General features: G+C 41.7%; 1 protein-coding gene across 2 annotated transcripts in view; it reads left to right on the plus strand.

Moving 5' to 3' along the window:
* The window catches only part of ARHGAP26 (Rho GTPase activating protein 26), a 511,759-nt gene that overhangs the window by 472,395 nt on the left and 13,228 nt on the right, over positions 1-26,136 (plus strand). The window contains exon 21 of one of the 2 annotated variants that reach the window (XM_056124844.1): positions 21,533-21,643. The exons of the other annotated variant lie outside the window; for it this stretch is intronic. Coding sequence (XP_055980819.1) covers positions 21,533-21,643 — 111 coding nt within the window. The remainder of the gene's footprint in view (positions 1-21,532; positions 21,644-26,136) is intronic. 2 annotated transcript variants of the gene reach the window in all.

Consider the following 26,136-nt stretch of genomic DNA (forward strand, 5'->3'; position numbering starts at 1 on the left):
GAGGCTTTCCTTACTCCACTTCACATTACTTGCACTTTTATCAAAGATTAGATGATCATATGATTGAGGAGAGATGTCAGTGTATTCAACCCTGTTCCATTGGTCTGCAGTTCTGCCTTTGTTCCAGTACCATGCTGTTTTAATTATTACTGCTTTGTAGTACAGTTTGAAGTTCGGGAGGTTGATTCCTCCCATTTTCTTTTTCCCAAGAATTGCTTTAGCTATTCGTGGGGGCTTATTGTTCCATATAAATTTCAGGAGTGTTTGCTCCATTTCTTTGAAGAATGTCATGGGTATCCTTATAGGGATTGCATTGAATTTATACAATGCTTTCGGTAGTATTGCCATTTTGACAATGTTAAGTCTCCCGACCCATGAGCAAGGGATATCTTTCCATTTCCTCATGTCCTCTTTTATTTCCTGAAGTAGTGTTTTGTAGTTTTCTTTGTACAGGTCCTTTACTTCCTTAGTTAAGCTGATTCTTAGGTACTTGATTTTCTGGGGCACAATTGTGAACGGGATTGTTTTTTTCATGTTGCTTTCTTCTCTCTCACTGTTTGCATATAGGAAAGCCATGGACTTTTGGGTATTGATTTTATAACCTGCAACTTTACTATACGAGTCTATTGTTTCTAGGAGTTTTTTGGTGGAGGTTATTGGGTTCTCTAAGTAGAGTATCATATCATCTGCGAATAGTGAGAGCTTGATTTCTTCCTTTCCGACCTGAATGCCCTTAATATCTTTTTCTTGCCTAATCGCTATTGCAAGTACTTCCAGTACTGTATTGAACAGCAGTGGAGAGAGTGGGCATCCCTGTCTCGTCCCTGATCTTAGAGGGAAGGCTCTCAGTTTTTCCCCATTGAGGATGATGCTTGCTGTAGGCTTGTGGTAGATGGCTTTAATTATGTTGAGGAAGGTCCCCTCTATACCCATTTTGGCTAGGGTTTTCATCATAAAGGGGTGCTGGATCTTGTCAAATGCTTTCTCTGCATCTATTGATATAATCATATGCTTTTTATCTTTTCTTTTGTTGATATGATGGATTATGTTGATTGATTTTCGAATGTTAAACCATCCTTGCATCCCTGGGATGAATCCTACTTGGTCATGGTGTATGATCTTTTTGATGATTAGTTGGATTCTATTTGCTAGTAGTTTGTTGAGGATCTTTGCATCTGTGTTCATCAGGGAATATCGGCCTGTAATTCTCTTTCTTTGTGGTATCTCTGTCTGCTTTTGGTATCAGTGTGATATTTGCTTCGTAGAAACTGTTCGGAAGTGTTTTTGATATTTCAATTTCGTGGAAAAGCTTAAAGAGCATTGGGAGTAAGTCCTCTTTAAAGATTTGGAAGAATTCACTAGTGAATCCATCCGGGCCAGGACTTTTGTGCTTGGGGAGACTTTTTATTACCATTTCAATTTCCTTGATGGTGATAGGTCTGTTCAGGTATTCCAGCTCTTCTTGGTTCAGCCTTGGGAGTCTGTAGGAGTCTAGGAATTTATCCATTTCCTCGAGGTTTTGATGTTCCGTGGCATAAAGCTTCTCAAAGTACTCCCTGAGGATCCTCTGAATTTCTGTGGTTTCTGTTGTAATGACCCCCTTTTCATTTCTGATTCGGTTTATTAGGGTTTTCTCTCTCCCTTTCTTTGTGAGTTTTGCTAGAGGCTTATCGATCTTGTTAATTTTCTCAAAGAACCAGCTTTTGGTTTCATTGATCTTTCGGATTGTTTTTTGGGTTTCCATCTCGTTAATCTCTGCTCTGAGTTTTATTATTTCCTTTCTCCTGTTCGGGTTGTGCTCCTTTTTTTGGTCCTTCTCCAAGCTCTTAAGCTGTGAGGTTAGGTTACTTATGTGTGCTCGCTCCTCCTTCCTGAGGAATGCTTGTAGAGCTATAAACTTTCCTCTTAACACAGCCTTTGCTGTGTCCCATAAGTTTTGGTAACTTGTGTTCTCATTTTCATTCGTTTCTAGGAATCTTTTGATTTCCTCTTTGATTTCCTGTCTAATCCACTCGTTGTTCAATAGTGCACTGTTTAATTTCCAGGTGTTTGATTTAGTTTTCTGTTTTTGTGTGTGATTTACTTCTAATTTCAGCACATTATGGTCTGAGGAGATTGTTGCTACAATCTCTATCTTCTTAATTTTATGGAGGCATGTTTTGTGGCTCAGCATGTGGTCTATCTTGGAGAATGTTCCATGTACGCTTGAGAAGAATGTGTATTCAGCTTTTTGTGGATGAAGTGTCCTGTATATATCTACTAAGTCCCTTTCTTCCATTGTTTCCCTCAAATGAAGTATGTCCTTGCTAAGCTTGAGTCTGGTTGATCTATCAAGAGGTGACAAAGCAGTGTTGAAGTCTCCCACTAGTATTGTGTTGCTATTGATGTCTTTTTCCAAATCTATGAGTAGTTGTTTTAAGTACTTTGCTCATCTCTCATTAGGTGCATATACATTTATTATTGTAAGTTCTTCCTGTTGTACAGATCCTTTGATCAATAAGAAATGGCCTTCACTTTCTCTTATGACCTTCCTCACTCTGAAATCGATGTGGTCTGATATAAGGATGGCTACCCCAGCTTTTTTATGGGAGCTGTTTGCCTGTAGGATTGTTTTCCAGCCTTTGACTCTGAGTCTGTGTTTGATTTGACTATTGAGATGCGTTTCTTGCAGGCAGCAGAATGTTGGGTTCAATTTTCTAATCCATCCTGCCACTCTATGTCTTTTAATTGGTGCGTTTAGCCCATTGACATTGAGAGATATTATTGTTATGGGATTTTGTCCCATTGTTCTGTTAAAATTTGGTGTATTTGAGGGGCCTTTCTTGCCTTAAAGTAGCCCATTTAGTTGTTCTTGTAACCATGGTTTTGAGTCTATGAAGTTCCTGAGCTGTTGTTTGTCTGTGAAACTGTGTGTTGTTCCTTCTATTATGAATGAGAGTCTTGCTGGGAAAAGTATTTTTGGGGAGGCATTTATTTCATTGAGTTTTTTCACTATGTCCCACCACTGTTTTCGGGCCATGAGGGTTTCATCAGAAAAATCAGCTGTGAATTTTAAGGATGCTCCTTTGTAAGAGATTTCTTTCTTCGATCTTGCTGCTTTCAGAATTTTGTCTCTGTCTAAGGTTTTGGTCATTTTGATCAGAATGTGTCTTGGGGTATTTTTATTCGGATTTCTTCTAGCTGGTACCCTTCGGGCCTCCTGAATGTGGTCACAAGTTTTCTTCAGCTCTGGAAATGTTGTAGCAATGATGTCTTTGACAGTTTCTTCTTCATCGAGGTTTTCTTCCTGTCCCTCTGAGACTCCAATAATTCTTATGCTACCCCTCTTGGCTTCATCACGATCTTCTCTTGCCATCTGTTCCCGAATTGTGAGTCTCTTTTCCATTTTCTGCTCTTTTCTGGAGAGTCTCTGAACTTCATCTTCGAGCTCACTGATTCTGTTCTCAGCAGCTCTTACTCTGCTGCTGAGGCCTTCCACTGAGCTTTTCAATTCGCCTACGGGATTTTTCAGGTCTGACATTTCTGATTGCATTTTCCTCATTTCTGCCTTCAGATCTTCTTGTCTTCTATTGGCATTGCTTTCCATTGTTTCTTTTAATTCCCTAAGCATCCTAAGTAACTCCCTTCTGAATTCCTTGTCAGAGAGGTTGTCTAACACTACAGTACTGTTGGTGTCATCTGGGCTAGACTCTTCAATATGAAAGTTTGGTGGGCTTTTGCGTTGCTTTACCATTGTGAGAGGTGTGGTTTAGTCCTTCACGTTCACTGTTACTATTCTGCTTGATATGCAGTGTGAGTTAAGATAGGCTTATGAGTTATTGACTACTGTGTTTCTAGTGGCTGAGATAAAATAGAGAAATTTCCATCTAAGAAGGTAGCTTATGGTTCCTATGGCATACGTAGTGGGAAAATATTTCGCGGCCGCATTAGCAGCTGTGGCTCCGGAAAGAGTTCCTGGCACTGGCCGAGGAGTTGGGAACATCTTCTGTTTGGAATTGGAGCCGTTCAGCTTTGTTGCCCAGAGCTGGACCTCCGTGCCCATCCCGTGCAGATCAGGGGTTGAAAACCGGCTTTCTAGGAGCTGGATCTAGCTGCGCATGCCCAGAGAGGGTCCCAGGCCCTTGGGGGTGGGCTGTACCTGTTTTGAATTGGAGCCAGCTGTTCAGCTTTGTTGCCCAGAGCTGGGCCTCCGTGCCCGTTCCGCGCAGATCAGGGGTTGAAAACTGGCTTTCTAGGAGCTGGATCTAGCTGCGCATGCCCAGAGAGGGTCCCAGGCCCTTGGGGGCAGGCTATACCTGTTTGGAATTGGAGCTGTTCAGCTTTGTTGCCCAGAGCTGGGCCTCCGTGCCTGTCCCGCGCAGATCAGGGGTTGAAAACCGGCTTTCTAGGAGCTGGATCTAGCTGCGCATGCCCAGAGAGGGTCCCAGGCCCTTGGGGGCGGGCTGTACCTGTTTGGAATTGGAGCCGTTCAGCTTTGTTGCCCAGAGCTGGGCCTCCGTGCCCGACCCGTGCAGATCAGGGGTTGAAAACCGGCTTTCCAGGAGCTGGATCTCAAATAATTTTAAATAATGAAAGAATTCAAAGAAAATATGACAAAGAATCAGTGAATAATCTCAATAAAGAGCCATGGATTTGCCCTAAGTTCTGACCGATGTGATCCCCAACTCTTCCCCCATAAATTATCCTTAATAAATGAGGGTGAAATAAAACCTTTCTTGGGAAATTTCTAGAAGAAAACAAAGTAGAAATCTTCATGTTTATTCAAAGATTACCAAGATCAAAATAACAAATACACAATCCATAAAAGAAATAGTTGATGAACTCGCCAAATCAAAAATCTTTTCCTTTGCTTCTATGAAAATAAAGCAAAGCACAAATTGGGAGAATGTGTTGCCAAGTACTATCACTGATTTTTAAAAAAATAATGCTTCTGAAATAGAAAAGCCTTAAGTATAAGAAATCAGGGCCGGATGGATAGCACAGCAGGGAGTGTGGGTTTTTTTGCACATAGCCAACCCAGGTTCTATACCTAGCATCCTATAGGGTTCCCCCAGCACCACCAGGAGTGATTCATGAGTACAGAGCCAAAAGTAACCCTTGAGCACCACTGGGTGTGACCAAAAAAAATCAGAACACAAAATGAAATATTGTCAGTGCATATAGAAAAATTAATGTAAGGTAAGGTAAGGTAAAGGCCCTCCCGTTGATCGTCGATTTGCTCGAGCGGGCCCAGTAACGTCTCCATTGGAGACTTTGTTGTTACTGTGTCTGGCATATTGAATATTCTCGGTAGCTTGCCGGGCTCTCCGAGAGGGCGGAGGAATCGAACTCGGGTCGGCCATGTTGATATATACTACAATAGGCATGAACCTCAAAAGTGTTAATGTGAAATCAGCTGGATACAAAAGATCATACATCTATGAGTCCATTTTTGTGATATGTTGAGAAACGAGTATAACTCTGGGGGGAAGACAGTTGCATATAGCTGAGAATAGGAGTAAAGTTTTACTGCAGTTAGTCCAAGGGCCCTTTCTGAGCCGACAGAAACATTATAAAACTGGAGTATGTTAATGATTACACAGCTCTACTAATGTTTAAAGCATCCGAGTGTATTAATCATTTAGTTGTATGCTTAAAATGGGTTCGCTTGTAAAATATGTGCTCTACTTTTGCAAAAGAAAATGAAATCTCCAGGGAGCTGGAGCGATAGCACAGCCAGTAGGGCGTTTACCTTGCACCCTGGCCAACTTGGTTTCAATTCCTGGCATCCCATATGGTCCCCTGAGCACTGCTAGGGGTGATTCCTGAGTGCAGAGCCAGGAGTAACCCCAGTGCATCACCAGGTGTGACCCCCAAAAAATTTTTTTTAAAAAGAAAATGAAATCTCCAAAATGTGAACCTTGTGGAACTGAAAACCTGAAATAATAAGCGAGAAAAACATTTAGTACCACAAAAACTTCCTGTCGTCTACATGGGAGCTCTCATGAGACATACCCAGGAAAAAACTGAATTTTCCTAAATGGTCCAAGTCACAGACTTAGAAGTTTTTCTAATAGCAAAAGAAAGGTATGGAATGGAGGATTGAAGAAGGACTGCTAACAGAGTTACTTACTCTTTTTTTGGGGGGGGAAGGGGGATTTAGGGCCATACCTGGCAGTGATCAGAACTTACTCCTGACTCTGCTTAGAGATCACTGTGAGTGGTGTTCAGGGACCATATAGAGTTTACAGGGATCAGATTGGGTTTGACTGTCTGCAAGGCAAGTACCTTAACCTGCTGGATTATCTTCTCTGGCCCCTGACAGAAGATCTTCAGCTAAAATACAGCAAATAAGCGTCTGGTTATTAGGCAACTTTCAGATGCTGTCTTCTCCAGCAGAGTTGCTGATAGGAATTATAGACATTCAGTTTTCTCTTCTGGTGATACAGAGAACAATGACACCCTTCCCCGTGAAGATTTTTTTTTTTGGTATGTGCCTTGTATAAAAATGTGACTTCTACTCCATTTTCAGACCTTTCCTGTGTCTGGTGTTGCTTAAAAATGACAAGGTCAAAATAATGCTTTCTCAAAGAATTATGCTTTGGGCTGATATAATCCACTTTTCATTACCTTTCTCCTTCACATTTAGAGTTTCCCCAAAAAGTTTCAGTCCCCAAACCTAATTGGATAGATTGGTTGAGTCTTCATTGAATAAATTAGTGTAAAGTAGGAGGTAGCTTCTCATCCCCACCCTCCCCTGCCCTACATGCAGTGGAGGCACTGGAATCATCCAGAGGCCACTTCAAAGAAGGTAGATTTCCAGGTAGGATATTGAATAACTATTTTCTTTCTGAAAATGAGGTAGTAGGCCAAATAAGTTTGGGAATCTGGAAATTAGGTAAAATTAGGTAAATTCAAATAAATAGTTGTCTCTCTGTAGAAGGTGGTGATGCATTTGGGCTCATAAAGTTAGACCTATATTGTACAAACAATACATGCGAGATTTCTATATAAAACCTCTTTTGTGGAAACAAAAGAGAAGGATTAAAATTTTAAAGCAAATTATAAAACAGCTCCTGAGTATGAGTGGAAGGCAGCCATTTGAGAAGATTTCTAGATGTTAGCCTGAAAGCTGTTCTTACACCTTAAATACCTCTTATATCATTGGATGAATAGTTCTAAATGCTGCATGGGTAAAATTGTTAATTAAAAAAAAAATCACTGCTCTGTAGAGTGGGGGAACTTTGTCTTCCAAAGTCAAATATTGAGGGCTGCCTGGACAAAGCAGAATCTATGCAGATTAGCTGATTAGCTAATTAGCTGATTAGTAGCTACTGATTAGATGTTTCCATGCCTGCAAAGGCAGGTTTCCACTTGTATACAGTTGGAACAGGAGTGCTGGTCCCATAGAGAAAAAGGAAAACCAGAACATTTATTGAAAGAATTATTTAAAGAAACATGGTATCTGTTTGGAGATTAATTTTTTTAATGTCCAGGAAGGGCTAAAGTGATAGCACAGCGGGTAGGGCTGTGTCCCATTTTGCAAGCTTTGCTGTACATATTGTGTCCCATTTGCAAGCTTCACTGTACATATTTTTCTCTGTCTTATAATAACAATGTTTTATTATTTTAAATGAAGCGAATCAGGGACTGGGGAGGCCAGGGCCACATGTCTTCTGTGGGCAAGTGCTGGGTTCTATTCCCAGCACAACAAACTGCTCCCCTGGCCTCATCAGGTAAAGCCCTGGTAACCCCCAGCATCGCTAGACCCTAGTATTGAATCAGCCCTAGTATCGCTGGGAGTGAGCCCCTCTCTCCTGAGCACTGCTTGGGAAGCCCAAATAAATCAATAAAACGGGCTAAAGTAGATACTTGTTTTAAGGGGATCAATTTTAGGAGACTCTTAAGAGTGGAAGATGCATATGATACATAGGCATGGCAGAAGATGAGACTGGGGCATGCATATGTGACTGAGATTGGACAACGCCACCCTGAAATCAGGGAGGGCCGTGACAGTGAGTGACAGCAGGGGAATACTGACACACCAGAGTCCGCCAAAGGCCTCCTGACCCCCACAAACACATACTGTAGTTAACCAGCCCAGGCCTGCCAGCTCTGGGCTTAGCTGTCGGAATGGCTCTAGCATGAAAGGAGTCCAGGTTTTTTTTTTTCCAATTCAGCCTTTGGATCCAGTCAAAAGGCTGAATGAAAAAATTCAATTTTTTGAATTCTAGAATTCAAAGACCTTCCCAAGACATTTACTAATTCCAAAGACATGTACTAACTGCACAGTGAGCAAGCGATACCCCGGTAGTAAGGCAACTGCAGTGCAAAGAAGAGCCCAAAAAAAGGAGATAAATACAGAGAAAAGGTAGTCAGCTCATGGTGAGAAGCTGCAGCTCTGACTGCAGTTGAAGTGGGCTTTAAATGCTGCATGGTTGAAGGACCTGGGAAGAGACTTTCAGGGTAGGCAGAGCCGTACCATAAGAACGACACAAGTGAGAGTATTCTCATGGCACAAGGAAGCCAGACTGAGTACAACAGAGGCTGGAAACTTCGGCTCCTGGGCCAAATCCGGCCAGCTGCCTGATTTTTGTTTTTGTTTTTGTTTCATGGTTCATGAGATAAGAGTAGTTTTTCCGTTGTTAAACTGTAACATTTTACATGGTTGTATAAGTACCAACATAATACTTTGAAGTTTGCCTCTCTGCTCACCAAAGTTCCAAACATTTACTACTGATCTCTAAGGAAAAGTTTGCTGAGTAGGCGAGCAAGCGGGACATGGAGCTGAACAGTGAGTGGTGTGGAGTGCACTGAGGTCGCATTGGACAAGACTTTCACAGGACGGAAACCCAACTAGTTTAAGGGAAACACGGAGCTTACAATTTGGGGGAAATGTCAGGGTGGATCTAACCTTAAGCACAACTGAATCTAGGAGTGAAAATTACTATTTTGCTTGGTTTCCTTCCTTCCTTCCTTTCTTCCTTCCTTCCTTCCTTCCTTCCTTCCATCCTTCCTTCCTTCCTTCCTTCCTCCCTCCCTCCCTTTTCTCCCTTCCCTCCCTCCCTCCTTCCCTTCCTCCTTCCCTCACTCTTTTCCTCCCTCCCTCACTCTTTTCCTCCCTCCCTCCCTTCCTCACTCTCTTCTTCCCTTCCTCCCTTCCTCACTTTCTCACTCTCTTTCTCACTTTCTCACTTCCTCACTCTCTTCCTTCTTTCTTATTAATTCTTAGATAGATCTACCATGTAATAGGATAAGTTGTGTCTGATCTCTGGCACTTACATGTAGGCTTTGTATTCAGAAGTAGAACACCTAGGTATGAGACCCCTGTGATCTGTTACTTGCCCAATCTTGATCCTGTCACTATGTCCAGAGAAAGGGGTACTCTGACATGTCAGCCTATTTTACGTGCCTGCCCTGCATTGAAATCAGAGGCTCAGTGCACCCACACTGTATCATTTGGCATGGAGAAGAATTCCAGGTGAACCAGCCAGTGGGAGGGGTAAAACTGAGAGACAGAAGTACACTGTGTTTACATCATCCACAATGCCAAGTTAAGGAATTTATTCTACTTTCGGTTGGTAATGGGTGTTTTTTGTTTTTATTTTTTTAATTTTATTGAATCACCATGAGATAGTTACAAGCTTTCATGTTTGGATTACAATCACACAATGATCAAACACCCATCCCTTCACCAGTGCACATTCCCCACCACCAATATCCCTGGTATACTGCCCATTTCCCACCATCCCACTGCTTCCATGGCAGACAATATTCCCCATACTCTCTACTTTGGGGCATTATGGTTTTTATGAGAATAAAACTTACATTCACTATACCCCATTCAACACATATTAAATATGTTTAGATTGTTGGTGTAGTTATGATAAACCGACCTGTAGGGTTGATAGATAAAAATGGTAAGAGGTAGAGAGACCAGGCTTGTTATTCTGCCTGTCATTCAGGTGATAAAGCCTTGATCTTCATCATAGAAGCAAATAAAATACAAAAATACATCATATAAAATACAAATACTGTGTATTTTAAACAGAAATGGCATGATCCAATTTGCATTTTGAAATAATCACCAAGAATGGTACTCATTTGTATTGAAGGTCTTGTTTACTTTGTAAGTTTGCTCATCAGTGCACAGATTTTCCAGAGTAAATTTGGACCCAAAATATATTTGAAAAAGCAAAATTTTAATTTTTTGTGTGTAAGATTTAAAAAAATCTCATTTTATTGGGTCTGTTTTTATATTGATTTCTCAGTGGGCATTTTGTTTAGAGTGCAAGAACCAGAGGAGAATATAAAACTTATTTTCCTTCAAGTTTGTTTTCCTTCACAGATGTTATAACTCTTTTTCCAGTGGAAAGGGTGACTTTGCTGGAAAATCATTTAAAGTCTTTCCCAGTAGAGCCAATAAGCACCAAATGAACCAGGGGAAATCCCCCTGAAGCCCATGAAGACTGCATTCCCTCAGGACCATGTGAGCCAGCCCCAGGAGGTCAGGCACTAAAGGGAGAAGTCTTGAACTGCCTTGAACACCCTCCTGTCGAAGGTGAAGCACCAGGCATGGGAGGCACAAATGGAATCAAGAGGATGTTTGAGTAGGTTAAAGTCAGATCAGAAACAGTTTCCCACATGTTTAGACTATTGAATAAACACTCCAATAAGAGGGAAGTCAGCTGTTTGCTTGGGGAGAAAAAAGGAAAGTTAGAGACTATTGACCTTTTCATCAAAGTGCATCCTCTTCTTATCTCTCTGCCTCATATGCCTTTCATGGTATCCGGACTAAGATTTGGTTACAGGCGTTTAACTTCATCATCCTGAATATTAGTTTGAGCAGAGGTGCTTTTTTCTGTTGCTGAGAATTCTTAACACAGTGAAATCTTTCAAGTTTTTTTTCAAGGTGCATCCTCTTACTTTGCCATTACTTTGACACTGAAGTATCCTGGGTGACCACCACTAATTTGTTTTAGGTCTGCCTTCAACAGTGGACATTTAGATTCTTAAATCATTTGCCCTTCTTTTCCTCCCCCAAATGCAAACAGGAAATATTCCCTGAAAGCAAATCATATAGAAAGTATGCCAGATTGCCAGTGACTTTCAGCCAGTGTAGCTAACGTGTTGCCAACTTAATCAGAATGTGACATCTTGAGATGTCTTCCCCATGCCCAGGTAAAGGAAGACACCATTGATGTGCTGTAAAACTTTACCAGAATTTTTTAAATGACCAGAGAAATCCACATAATTTGTCGGTAAGAACATGGTAGAAAAAATAGCTGTAGCATGCGGAAGGTGCTCAATAAATATTTATTGATTGTATTTAACTAAAAAAGCAGATAAATGGTACAAACATTTGGGAACTGCCAGGTGTCTTATATAACCTAAATCAAGGGTTGGTGTAACAAAGACTAAACTGTCATCTTACCTCTATTAAACATCCCTCTCCTAGAGAATAAAAGTGACTGTTTTTACCCCCAAGCAACACAAGGAGTAATTCCTGAGTTCAGAGCCAGGGGCATAGCCCAGTGTTGCCAAAAAACAGAAATAAATAAGTAGCCATTCATATGATTAGAGAGATTTCTTTTTTCTGCACTGTAGCACTGTCGTCCAGTTGTTCATAGATTTGCTCGAGCAGGCACCAATAACATCTCACAACAAATTGTGAGACTTACTGTTGCTGTTTTTGGCGTATAGAATATGTCATGGGTAGCTTACCAGGCTTTGTTGTGCAGGCGAGATACTCTCGGTAACTTGCTGGGCTCTTCGAGAGGGGCGGAGGAATTGAACTGGGTTGGCCGCATGCAAGGCAAATGCCCTACCCGATATGCTATCACTCCATTTTTGGTTATACCTGAAATGTTTTAATTGCAGAAAATGTCAGATTATTTTTAAAACACAAATAATTCAAATTACCTGTAATCCTGTCACCGAGCTAATGTCGTTAATATGTTGCTATTCTTATTGCCCAGTATATGTTTTAAGATATGTTGCATATTTTTTATTACTAAGTATATGAAATGGGCTGGAGCGATAGCAGAGTGGGTAAGGTGTTTGCCTTGCACAAGGCTGAGCCAGCCGACCTGAGTTCGAGTCCTCCTCCCCTCTTGGAGAGCCCGGCAAGCTACTGAGAGTATCTCACCTGCATGGCAAAGCCTGGCAAGCTACCCATGACGTATTTGATATGCCAAACACAGTAACAACAATTCTCACAATGTTACTGGGCCCGCTCGAGCAAATTGATGAACGACAGGAGGACAGTGATAGCTCAAGTATAAAGGTAAAGGTAAAGGCCCTCCCGTTGATCGTCGATTTGCTCGAGCGGGCCCAGTAACGTCTCCATTGGAGACTTTGTTGTTACTGTGTCTGGCATATCGAATACTCTCGGTAGCTTGCCGAGCTCAAGTATATGAAATGAAAATGTATAGCTTAGCTCATTATTGTTAGTTACAGTTTCAAATAGTCACACAATCATCCATCTAGATTAAGAATTACAACCCCTTTTGGGCCCCAGAAAAATATCCCCATCTTACTGTATCCTTCTGTACCAACACCCTCTCTTGTCCCTCAAAGGTAACCACTAACATGATAGTTATAATAATCAATTCTTTGCTTTTATTTATATTTTTACTTGTTATATCCAGATTCTGACTTGTGTGGTTCTTTTTCCCATTAAAGCTTCCACCGATACTGAATTAACAGATATTAAAACATTTCTCCTAGAGGAAGTTCAGAGTTAGGTTCCTGTGACATACCATCCTGATATTTTCCTCAGTGGATCAGTATATAACTTTGTCTATGTGTGTTTCTGTTTCAAGGATTCATTGTTTGATATTGTTTTATTGATTCATTAATGTTGACTCATACCCATAGCCATGCCTGACAAAAGTTGATTTATCTCCTGTCTTGCATATCCCAGCTTTCTGGCACCTGGGAATACTGAACAATGGAGACAAGAAGGTAGAGCCCTGTTCTGTTCATTGTCAGTTGGGAATGTCGCATTGGGTAACACAGGGTAGCTTAAGCTTTTCATTACTGTTCCCATATCCCCGAAAGATAATAGGGCCGTAGTGATACATTGCACAGCAGGTAGGGAGATTCCCTTGCACACGGCTGACCTGGGTTCTATTCCTGACACCCCCATATTGTCCCCCAAACCCACCAGAGTGATCCCTCAGTACAGGGGTAAGCCCAAAACACTGCTGGGTGTGCCCCTAGACCAAAAAGGGTGGGGGGGATTATGAAAGCACTTTGAGCATTGATTCCATAGTTTCAACTAAATTTTAGCAAATAAGTTTATTGGCAAATAATACAGATTTATTGTATGTATACCTAAGAAATAATTTTCAATTCATTTTTTTATTTAAAGTCTGGTTTCTTTGACTTTATTTATTTTATTATTTGTTTTATTGTGGGTTCCATATCCGGTGGTTTTAAAAGGCAACAGGACTTCTGGTAGTTCTGGAGGAAGGAAGCCTGACAGGAGTTAGCCCTGAACCATACATGTGCAAAATCCATGCTCAGCCAGTTGAGCCATATCCCCACTTCTATGTTGTCTTGAGTCATTCTTGTAGCTTCAGCTCATTTACTTTCATTAATTTTCATTATGATAGAATACTCCATTGCATTAATACACTAAAAACATTTCCCTGTTCTGCTTTTGTTGAATTTCTGGGTTGTTCCTAGTTCCTTTATAAATAATTACTTTAATAAGTCTGTCTTCTTGGGAACATTCTCACACTGTGCTCTAGGATAGATGTCTAGGAATGCTGAGCCAAGGTGTATGATATTTTCTTCCACGGAATAACATGAAACTTTTGTACAAAGTGAGTGTGGCAATGTGCTCCCTCTTCCTACAAAATTCAAGAGCTCCAGATGTTTTCTATCTTGTAAGCACTTCGTATTTTTAGTCATTTACTGTCAGCCATGTACTGCTCTGGTAGACATTCAAGAGCATCTCTCTCTTGCTTTAATGAACACTTCCTGTATTGCAGAAAAGTTGAGCTCCCCCGCCCCCCACCCTTTTGCCCATTTTCTAAATTTCCCATTCAGATTCTTAGTCCATTTCCTACTCAATGTATGCCTTTTTCTTACTGATCACATAAAGGAATCTCTGTATGTTCTAGTTATGAGACCTTTTCTACTTAGATCTTGTGAGTGCCTTTTACTCTCTTCTAGTGTAGTCTTTTGAGAAGTTGTAATTCCCAATTTTCATGTCAAGCATATCTGTATTTTTTTATGCATGATGATTTTTAATGCCTTGTTGGATAAGTCCCAACCCCAAGTTCCTGGAGTCATTCTCTTCTGAAGCCTTCATTGTTTTCCTTTGGCTCTTAGATCTGTAATCCACCTGGAAATCATTTGTTAGCTCAGACATGAGATGGGGGCCAAGTGTCATATTTTCCATACAGGTCCAGTTATCTCTGCACCATCTCTGGAAGAGTGCTTTGCACGGTTATTGTAAGATAAGCTTTTGATTTAAAAACTGGAAGAGTATGAACAGACAGATTTTCAAAGCAGTTCAGTTTGTGCCTGGATCTCCAGTTCCCCATTCTCCTCCATAGCAGTGACTTTCCTGCTAACACATTTTAGAATTAGTGTTTCTATGGTCCAGGAACCTTCAGAGGTAGAAACCATCTTGTAGGCAAGAAGTATCACCTTCGTGCGCTGAGTCCGATCCTGAACAGCTCTACTGTTTGGGATTCCTGGTGCCACAACAATGCCTGTGATCTGTGCCTTCAAGTACCCCTCCTGCACCGCCGCCCCCACAGTCAACAACTGCAACAACAAAATAGGGAAGGGAGGGGTACTATATAAGACATGAAAGCAATTATAAATAATAGTGTTGAAATAGCCTTACATTAAATAATGGCTTTAAATTATGCCTCAGAGCAGTGGAATATTGAATCTTGTAGCACACTTGTTTTCTTTTTCAAGTGACCGTGAATGGATTTCTCTTTGCAAGCGTGATCTCTTTATTAGACCAAGAATGACAGTTGTACTGCTCTCATTTTAAGATAACAGGGAGATGGTCATAAAACTACAAATTTACTGAAGTTTCCGTGATTAAAATGAGTGAATTTTATGTATCTAAGTTTTGCATCTTTTTTTAAGATAGTAAAGAAGTATTAAGATTTTCTAGCAATCATATATTTTAAAATAGCAAAGGTTACTATATTGAATCTTTGTAGTAGCCCAACAATGCTTTAGCATTCTTTCAAATGACTTCACAAACTGGGAAGGTCTTTTTTTTATTATTGAAAGATATAATGCATTTTATTTTAAGAACTAATTCAGATATACCTGAAATGTGTTATTGAAAGAGGCTGAATTACTGCCGTCAGGCTCAGTAGGAAAGAGCTGTTCTCAGTATGAAGACATGAAGCATGACAGAAGCTTTTAACTTCCTCCTCCTATCTCTTGAAATGTGCTTTGTTGTTGTTGTTTTTGTTCTTTTTTTTTTGCAGTGAGCAGTTGAACCCAGACTAGTATATAGGCTCCCCCACCCCAGTTTGGAGGTTTTCCCTCTACCTCATATTCCTATAGTAGTCTCATAGGGAGTGCAAAGTATTGATTTAGGAAACTTAAGGATGAGAGATACTCTATTCTACAATTTTTGAACTGTTTAAATCATGAAATTTTTGCCCATTCCCACAATATTTCATTTGACTTTAAAATTTATTTAAAACTTGGATTTAAATTTTTTAACTTGAATACATAATAGGTGCACTATAGATTGGTCAAATTATATTTAAAGTTAATATCTACTTTTTTAAAAAAAAAAAAACTATTTTGATAGCTATTATGCTTGCTACGACCCTAAAGTGATTTCTTGAGTTCGTCTTACTTAAATAAGAATCAGATCTCTTATTATCTGAATAAAAGTTTATACTAAGTAATTTTAGATAAGGAAGAAAATCTGTGTAAATATTATATACTTTAGTGAATGTATGAAACAATCCACCTTAGGCACAGCAGTTTTTTCTTTTTTAAAGATGGGAAGAACTTAAAGTTATGGAGCCTGGGACAGATAGAGAATATCTATGCCATGGAAGCTTTAATGACCACTTATAATGAATATAAAGTTTTCAGATTTTCAACAGAGGAATCAGTATTTTTCTCCTTTGCTCTGATTTCTACCATCCAGCCTTCCATATTCCTTTGGCCCTGTTCTTTTTTTTTTTTTTTTTTTTTTTTTTTTTTTTTTTTTACTAAAGCTTGATATCCCTTTTGTTTTATTGTTCCATGAGTTTGGTGCCATAAGGGATAGTTTCCAAGGAAATAGTAACTCATTTGAGACCAGATCAAATAGAACTTCAGAAATTTTCATAGAATTTTTTCTTCTCCATGACTACTAGAGGGAAAGAAAAAACACCCCTTGCATTTAATCGTGCCATCTGCCTTGCAGGCCTGAGTGGGAAGGGACACTGACAGAACATTAAGGTTGGAGCATTACCCAGGCCAGCGGGCCTCGGGGCCAAGAGAATATCAGACAGAGACCGCCTGGCAGAGCTCTGCATGCCAGTTTGTACCTTCCCCCCAGTAGGCTGCTGACACTACTCTTTCCCTCACTAGCATACTTAGTCATCCTTTCAACATATTTGTCTAAAGGCCATGACCTAAGGAAAACATCCACCTCTCCCTGTCTTTCTTGAAGCAGCCCAGGCATCTGAAGAGGGGGCGTGACACCCCCAGGTTGTGGTTGTCCGTCTCACTCTCCATCTCCCTGGTTCCCACCCATACTACCTTTTTGGCAAAACGCTCTTTGGAAAATCAAACACTACTTCCAAATAGAAACAGCACACAGGAAAGGAATCATACTTGCTTGGTTTGTTTTCACATCATTGGAAATGTTAGGAAAGTGGAAGGTCCGAGGTAATGTTTGTGATCTGGGAGAGAAACATTCAGAGAGAGAGAGCGAGTGAGCGAATGAGAGAGAGAGAGAGAGAGAGAGAGAGAGAGAGAGAGAGATCATTCCACCTTTTTGAATGCGCCTGCTCCACACTAGTGAGAAGGCATAAGTGCAACACACTTTTGATGAGAAAACAATTCAGTCGAGCTGTCCACAGCTATTTTGTGGGTTGAATCAAGACCCATAAAATAAAACCTGCTGGCCTTTCACCTGCTGATTTAATTTCCAGGAATTTATGCTGAGGAAATTATCCTCTACCAAGGATATGAATCGTGACACTATAATAGCAAAGGGGGTGATGATCTAAATGTGCACATAAATCAGGATGCAGCATACAATGGAATACTTCTGCAATAGAAAATATGATATCAGTGGTTATTTCATGACTCTGGAAAATGCTTTAAGTGAAAAAACAAAAACAGGCACCCATGTATGTACTATTGCCCCCCACCCCTGTCCAAAATGTGAGGAGCGATTACCAGTGGGTTCGTGGTATATAGTTTGACTGCTTTTCTTCCTCGTTGATATTTTTCCAGTGCTTTTCAAAGGCCTTTGTGTAATTTTGAACATCAAACTTAAAACAAGATTAGTTTCCTTTTTCACTGTCAGCGCTCCCACCAGTGATCTCTTCCGAGCTCAGGTTTTAACTCGCTGGCTGGGAGGTCAGGGGTCTGCCGTGTCTGAGGTTTGGGACTTCCGATGCAGCCCTGACCACAGTGGCATGGGCATGCCCTGGCCGCTCCTCTAGACGTTCCATCATCTAGTGAGTCACCAGAGGAGGGTGTCAAGCTGATGACATTGCCACACACTGTATTTGAACTATCAGCTACAAGCTGCCAGACCTTTGAGCCTTGTCTTCCTAAACCATTATTTCTTCACTCTGGTGAATGCCAAAGGGACTGATAGTGATTGTGTGACTCTATGGAGGATACTGGACCAGCAGAATAAAGCACAAGACCTTCCACTTATATCCAGTGCTCACTAGCAATGATCTTTCCATGCTAATGTCTAGGTTATTATTGATGTAGCTGGGTCTTAATATAGGGATCTGGCAGGCCCCCAGGAATACTTATCAGATGTTCAGCTCAGATACTCCCAGCTAGACTTGAGGGTTCTATAGATAGGTTGTGTGTGTGGAGGCGGGGGGGGGGGGGGGAGGGCGGGAGGAATCGCTAAAAATTTCAGTTATAAAATTATTTTCTTCTATACTCAGACATTTGTTATCTTTGGCATCGTTACTGGGAAAAGAGTTAGAGGATTTTATATCAGAGGTTCAGAGTCAGTAGTAAAACTAACCTTTTATCTTTGCTTGTCTGTTTTACTTGGAATTTTTAAGGACAATAATTTTGGTATGATGTTTATATATAGCTAGATTCTTCTGTAGTTAGATAGAAGAAAAGAGAATTTAAGACTATACAAAGTCTTTGGCCATTATCATCACCTCTTATTGCCAGTCTGTGTGTTCTCTGAATTACATCAAAATTTTGATAATAATTTCTAGAAGGGGAATTTATATGTTTACAGTCATTTTGTTGAAGCAGACATTAGTTTGGTGTACAAAGATGTCCAAGGGGTAGAGTTGACAGTGAGCTTTATGGACATATAGTGATTTTAAAAATCCGAAGTACTGTGACATATTCATTTTGTTTTTCTTAAATGAAGCCATAATAAATTTTAAATTATGGTTATTTTATAGCAAATAATTCTTATTATTATGACTAAAACAAGTAAACCAAGAAAATGCTATTTTTTATTTTAAAATTACAGGCAATAGTATATTCATTGATATGGAGCTTGAAGAGTTTGTTCTTAAAATAATGATTCATTCCCTGCATTCCAGCCACACCCCAGATAATTCCTACTGGCCACTTACTTCTGACCAAGATATTCAGATAATCTAAGATGTGAAAAAACACTCAGAATTTGCGTTGTGTTCATGAAATATGTTCCCATGATGCCTTTAGCCAAAGGAATCACTCTTAATACTGATGAGTAAGAAGCTGGAAGTGTTTCTGGTTATGAAAGTCACCAAAAAAGAGGGAAAATATCCTCCAGAATCAAGTCTTAAGGACTTTCAATTGTCCTGTGGTGACCATCAACCAGAGAGGCAAGCTAATTCAGGACTCCAGGCCCCGGCCGCTGTCTTGATCTGCATGCCGATCCTTGTTGAAACTTGGGCTCCTGTGTCAGGCTATGTCTCAGAACTCATCACCCAGGCCTTGGCCACATGTTTATTGCCTCTGTGGAGAGTCTTTGTTGTGATGAATCTTTTCTTCTGCTGCTGCTGTGAAAGCAGTTTCAGACAGCATTGTGGAAGTGAGGCAGCGTTTGCCCAGAACTCAAAGCAGAATCAAGTGAGAGAGGCTATCTCAGTTGATGAATTCTACTCTCTTATATTAGTGTTGTTTTTCATCTGTCCCATTTTGTAAAATGCATCTTCTGCTCTTAAACTAAGGGACCTTGACTAGTGCTGGTTGTATTCTACTTACTGTCTTGATCATACTCAATGCACAGTCATTAGTCTTTGCTACATTAATGAGGGGAAACCAGGGGCAGAGAGCCAAGTCAATTGTCTGAGCACATGCTTTGCATATAGGAGCCCTAAGTTCAGTCCTCAGCACTGCCTGGTCTCCTGAGCACTGCAGGGAGCAACCCCTAAACTCACAGATGGGAGTAGCCCCTTAGCACCAATATGTGAGGCCCCAGAACAAAACAAAACCATCCTCTGAATTCACTTTACACTGTTCACTCCACAGGCTATATGAATCCAACACACAGAAGGCTTGAAGACAGAATTGGAAATTTTGTTGAAAAAGAAGTGTGTTTTAACTGTCTGTTGCTACATTCCCATTCTCCCTTGCAAACAGGTGTCTAAAGGGAAGTCAGTACTGAAATCTTCTGGTTCTATGGTGGGTCTAAAAAGCATGGCCCTGTGAGAGAAATAGCAAGTCCTGCCACCTCAGAGACCATCCACTGTGTCAGCAAGGGTTGTGGACCTTAAGCTGGGGGTCTCAGGGAAGTAGTCTGAACCTTGACTCTGTCATTTAAAGGTTACCTCAACCTGACCCAAATTCCCACAGAGTGCAATGGAAATTAAAATAATACCTCTTTATTGTGTGACTTAAATGAGATGCATTAATTTCCTCAATAGTTATTTATTGAGAGTCTGGGGAGATTGTTCAAAGGCTGGAGAAGTGTGCCAGGAATAGACCCTGGGTGTCACCCCCAAAATGAGTGTGTGTGTGTGTGTGTGTGTGTATGTGTGTGTGTGTGATTGAATACCTATAGACACATTTTTTTTCAGTGTCAGGGATCAAGCCCAGTACCTCATACAAGTGTCTTTTCTGTTAAATTACATCCCCAGCCATAGGCACTATTTTAGGCTTTTAGGAGAGACAATAAGCAAAAGAGGTACAAACCCCTGCTCTTACGGAATTTATATACTATAAGAATAATGCATTTCTTAGCATTTGATAAATGTTTTATTCAGTTAGTCTGGGAATATCACAGCAACTCAAAAAGTGGGTTTGATTATATAGTTTTATAGGTAATTAGAGCTGTCATGTCTGAATTGAGAATGTCCCACTAGCCATTTATGTGTTCTTGCTAAATCCTTCTCAGCATACAAGGGCTGTTCCCCTGGAATTGGATGGTTTTCATCTTCATCCTGATAGTGTTGGACTCAGCAATCCAGCAGTCAGCTGAGTATCGGGAACTACAGGTGGTAGAACAGTAGTTTTCTTGTCATTTTCTCAGTCATGGGTATTTGCACTACCGGTGACTTAATGTGATTCTACAGAGTTGCTGAAATAAGTGTTTGCATAATTTGTGGAAATAAGGTCATGACCAGCCATAAAATCCACAAGCCATATTTCAGTGGGTAATTTCAGTGTTTCCTCTCCAAATATTTCTTCAGTCACCCATCAAAGGACAAAGTAGATTCTTTTGTCAAATAGATTTAAGGTTTCAAATGAGGATTTTATTATTATTATTATTATTATTATTATTATTGATTTCCCTGTGCGATGTTTTCTTTGACTATTTAGATGCCCCAAGTCCACGTTAAGTGAAAGGGCAGGTGAACAAGCCCCAAGGAGCCCCCTCAGAGGTGGGTGTCCAGACCCACTCCAGCCGCGTCATTTTCTAATGATTCTCTGGGTCTCATGGCACACCGCCCATTGAGTTCAAAATGTAAACAGGAAATTGTTTTCTGGCCAAATAGCCTATGTGGCCCAGAAAAATAATCCTTTCTGCTGAGACACAACTTTAAAAAACACTCACACAGCGTCACCCTGGCGCTGTCAGAGGCTAACAGTTGGTGGGGCCGCTCATGGATGCAGTGGTCAGGGTGTTTTCCACCAATGCCCCGGGTCCAGTGGGTAGGACTGAAGAAGCTTCCTCTCGCCTAGAAAGCCTGCAGGGTCGAGAGGCACGGCACTGTTCTGAGGAACTCTAGAACAGGCCTTACTTGGAAGACAGGGAGGTTTGATCTGGAGAAACGCGAGTTGGCAGCACAGCTGGGCTTCAGCGCTCATCCACGCCAGCTCCCTGTCATGTGGCACTCCGTGAGCCGCTGTGCTCCTGCTGTGGTTTCCCTTGTGTGCTGATGAGTTTTCTGGTTGTTCTGTCTTGCAGCCCCCCGAATCCAAGCCCAACTTCACCCCTCTCGCCATCTTGGCCCATGTTCTCGGCGCCATCCAGCCCTATGCCCACCTCATCCACGTCCAGCGACTCATCCCCCATCAGGTCTGTTGCAGGATTTGTTTGGTTTTCTGTTGCTGCTGTTGTTCTCTCATTGGCTTGGTCCTCTCTTCATGCAGTGTTCAGCCTCCTCGTCAACTTTGTTCCCTGCCATCCAAACCTGCACTTGCTTTTTGACAGGCCAGATGAAGAGGTTCCTGAAGACTGCAGGTAAAATCACGGATGACGACCAATCCATTCCTGTTTCTCCAAGCTGGTTGGAGATGATGGGGAGATCAGCAACTCCCTGGTGGTCCAGCCTGAGAGACCAAAGCCAGGATGGCCTATTTGCAGTAACCAGCATGGCATTCTCCATGCCCTGCCTCCAGGGTCTGAGTTAATCTGTAACACCCAGAGCTTGGGGGGAAGAAGGCCTCGTGTGGAGGCTCCACTTCCGGTCACTCTGAAACATGGGTCTCTGTGCTTTAGGGTGATATCAGGGTGAAGAGTATGGGACAGCATGATTGCCTTTCCCTCATTCATTTTGGTCAGGTAGGATCAGGCAACACCTTTTTGTAACATTGGGCTCATCCAGGAGTACTCAAACCTGGTTGCAGAGATAAGAGCACTGAGGAAGACTAAGCAAGCACAAAACAGTGGCTCAGGATCAGCAGCAATTTCTCTTGAATGAGAATGAGTTTGTGACTGCTTCCTTTCCCTCCTTGTATAGCAGCCATCGGTGCTCCTCCCTGCGCTGTCTCCCCATGTCAGGAACTCTCAGCCCTCTAGGGAAAGGCCCAGACCTCTCTGAGGGTGTAGAACTAACTCCTCTCCCCAAGAACTACCATACAGCGTTCCTTCTTTGCTCCCTAGCCTTCATTCGCTGCACTTGATCTCTGGAGAAAAAGAGGCCATTTTAAATACAAGGAGGGGAATAATAAAATTTTGCAGGCTCTTTCTGCACCATAGTTCCCAAGCCTGTGTCTCTCTTGAACTTAATCTCTGCTTTGAAACCAAAATATACAGCCCAGTTTTAAGCTTCATAAGCATTTGGGGACTTGGCAGTATTTTCTTATCCATCTTTTTTTTTCTCATAGCTATTTTTCCCCCTTTGGGGTGTGTCCAACAGAGGGCTTAAATAATTTATAAAGCCGAGTCTCACTTTTAAAAACAGAAAACCCCGTGCTATTTATATCTGCACATATATAATATATAAATATATATATTGCTGACAATATATATATCTTATATATGTAAAAATTGTATATACCCTTACATTCTCATGCATATATGTATGTGTATTTATATACACATGTTTATATATGTGTATGTATACATGTTTATGTGTATATGTACACATACATATATACATAAACACACATATACATATAACACTTTATTCTCTTTCAGGTACTCTCATAGCTATCATCTCATTCTGTCCTATGAGAATGAGAGGTAAAATGACTTATCAAAAAAGAAAGCTAATTGTCATAAGCAAAGAAAATAAAATAAGCTTGACCATTTTTCAAATTTTCTCTCACATGATTTTCTGATTTAATCTTGAAAATATATAATAAACATTTTCAAATAAAAAAATAAATAAAAAAAAGAAAGCTAACTCATGATTAGAGAGCTAGAGAGATAGTAGAGTGGGTAGGTCGTTTGCCTACCCAGGTTTGACTCCCGCACCTCCCCTTGGAGCCTCCAGAAGTAACTCCTGAGTGCAAAGCCAACAGGAATCCCCTAAACAGCCCCAGGTGTGGCACAGAAGCAAAAATGACCAAAAAGAGGCCAATTCACACAGAAGTTCCATACTTCCATAAGAGTGAATCCAGAATTCAAGATTCCTTGTTCTCCACCTAACATTTTCTTCCAAACATATGGGTGACCCAAAATTTAACTTTCCTTGTAAAGCCCCAGAACCTTTCTTGCTTCCAAACCTTCCAAATTTCCTCTTTAGCTTTGCCCTCGAAGAAGGGGTGGAGGGTGGGGGGAGTAGATTTTCAATATATTCTTTCTACTTCATCTTCGGAATAAGGTCAAAATGCAGGTGATACTTTTAAGTTATATCTGAATTATGTTTCAGACCTAGTCTGGGTCCTTGAGGTCCATCAGCTGGAGCATGGGTTGCTTTGATTCCAACATTGATTACCCTATGTGGCCCTCAACCAGTACGAGCTGACAAACCACAGTGGCCGAGACAGTCACTTTCCAAAATGCATTGGGAATTTGGAAGAGAAACATGGGCATTCATTTTCATAAAAGAGATTAAAACTATACAGAACATGGCTCCCTTAAAATAAACTCAGGACAGCAGAATCATTTAGTCAGAAACCAATAATCTCTAATTTGAAGATATTAGAGCTCTGAGTTCTGGAGCCCGTAGTATGTCCTCTCCACTTTTTTCATCTTCTAAAATATTTTACAGGTTTGGGGATTTGGTATTGTCTCTCTCTGTATCTCTCTGTCTCTGTTTCTCTCACTCTCTGTCTCTCCCCTCCCTTCCTTCCTTCTCTCTCTCTCTCTCTCTCTCTCTCTCTCTCTCTCTCTCTCTCTCTCTCTCTTTTGGGGAGGTGGTTTTTTGTTTGTTTGTGGGTCACACCTAGCAATGCTCGGGGCTTACTCCTGACTCTGCACTCAGAAATTACTCCTGGCAGTGCTCAGGGAACCATATAGGATGCTGGGGATCAAACCAAGGTCAGCCACATGCAAGGCAAGCACCCTACCCACCATAATATTGCTCTGCCAACCCCCCTCTCTTGCACTCACTCACTCTTGCACATACTCGCTCGCTCACTCACTCACTCACTCACTCACTCTCTCTTTTGCACTCTCTCTCCCTCTCACTCTCTTGCCCTCTCTTTCCCAATTGGCAAGAGGCTAGTGGCAATAGACTGTTCAAGCGCTGCTTACTCACTACTGCCCACTCTGGCTACTGTTGGAATAGCACCATTTGGGCCCTGCTGTTCCACCTCCCTTTCTTTACGAAGCCAGCATTTTGCAACAAGGCAGAACAGATGTGGAATTAACTGCCACCGAGTTAAATATCTGTGCCAAGATGAGCCTGAGTAGGGACACTGCCGGAGAGTGAGCCCAGGGGAAGTAGCCCACAGAGAGGGCCCATTCCAGTTCCCTACCTGCTGTTGCAGTGGGTAGCCAAGAGGTGGGGGCATACATCTATTATTCACGCCTGGTGAGGCCTTCACCTCAGGGCACCTCCACAACATATAACATACTTCCTTCCCTGGAAAAGAAATGCTTTTTCTGGAAAAGGCTCTTAAAGCAAATACTTCATTGGACCTAATTAATTGCTTCATAAGCTTTCCACATACTATCTCCTCACCCACTTTAGAGCCCTCTCGGTGCCATGTGTGTTCAGGCTCAAGAATGCAGATGCTTCTGCCACCACAGCAGAACAAGGGTGCCCAGAGAACCTTCCCTTCACATGCCCCTCTCCTTCCGGATGCTCCCTTAGAAGAAACTCCCTTCCCCCAAGTCATCACATGCCAGTTTACAGGGATCTCTGGAAACTGGCCCTACAGGATCCAGCCATTGCTGGCTACCCCACCTCCCCAGTGCCGTACGGGGACGAGCTGGTTGTCATTTTGCAAGGCTTGCAAGGGCATTTGAGGGAAACTCCTCTGAGTGCTCTGCTGGCCTGGTGCCATGCTCAGAGGCGAAAATTAAAAATGAGCTAGCAGAAGCTTCCAAACTTGCTCATGCCCTTGAAGGCCAAGCTGAGGTCTGAAGGGCATTCACAGAGGAGCCACGGAGAGCCTCCCTCACGTCCCCTCCCAGCTCCCCAGGTCTGGAGTCAGGGTGCAGGGCAAGAATGGGAAGACGGGGTGCTAAAGAACCAAAGGCGATTTGCAGGACTTTCTGATTTCTTTAAAGAGAGCCGGAGGCTGCAAGCAGAGTCTCTGCCCTCAGATCGGCCTCAGTAGGAAAATCCCCTCCAGCACACTGCTCCGGGCTTTGCGGGGCATTGTGGGACCTGAAACACTGAACTCAGGCCACTAACTTGAAAGAAGATAAACCCTCTCCCACTGTGGGGTTGCTCAAGTTAGCAGCTACAACTGAAATGCCAAATGTCCTCTTAATTCTCATCGTAAATAGCCAGCGGGGTTTTTTTTTTAAGTGTAAATATGTCCTATGTAATATTGAGGACCTATTTATACCAAATGACTATTCATCTGTGATTTAAAATTTAAATTTACTGGAAGTCTTATATTTTATTTGCTGGCCCCATTCTGGGGAACATGACCACACCCTTCGGAAATTTCCTTTCTGTCGTGTCTCCCATTTGGGCTGCCCTGTGAGGGTGGGGGGACCCTAAGGGAAGAAACTCTTACAACCTCTCTCACCTCTTAGTTTGAGAGGAAACTATTTCTAAAGGGCCAGAGTGCTAGTCCAGCAAGCAAGGTTTGCACACAGCCAATCCAGGTTTAATCCCCAGCACCCCATAATGTCTCCCGGCCCCACTAGGATCCCTGACTGTGGATCCAGGAGGAAGCCTGAGCACCCCTGGGAATGATCCAAAAAGAAAAAACCAAAAATAA

Source organism: Sorex fumeus, unplaced genomic scaffold (assembly GCF_029834395.1).
Source record: "Sorex fumeus unplaced genomic scaffold, SorFum_2.1 ptg000051l, whole genome shotgun sequence".
In the NCBI taxonomy this organism is placed as follows: domain Eukaryota; kingdom Metazoa; phylum Chordata; class Mammalia; order Eulipotyphla; family Soricidae; genus Sorex; species Sorex fumeus.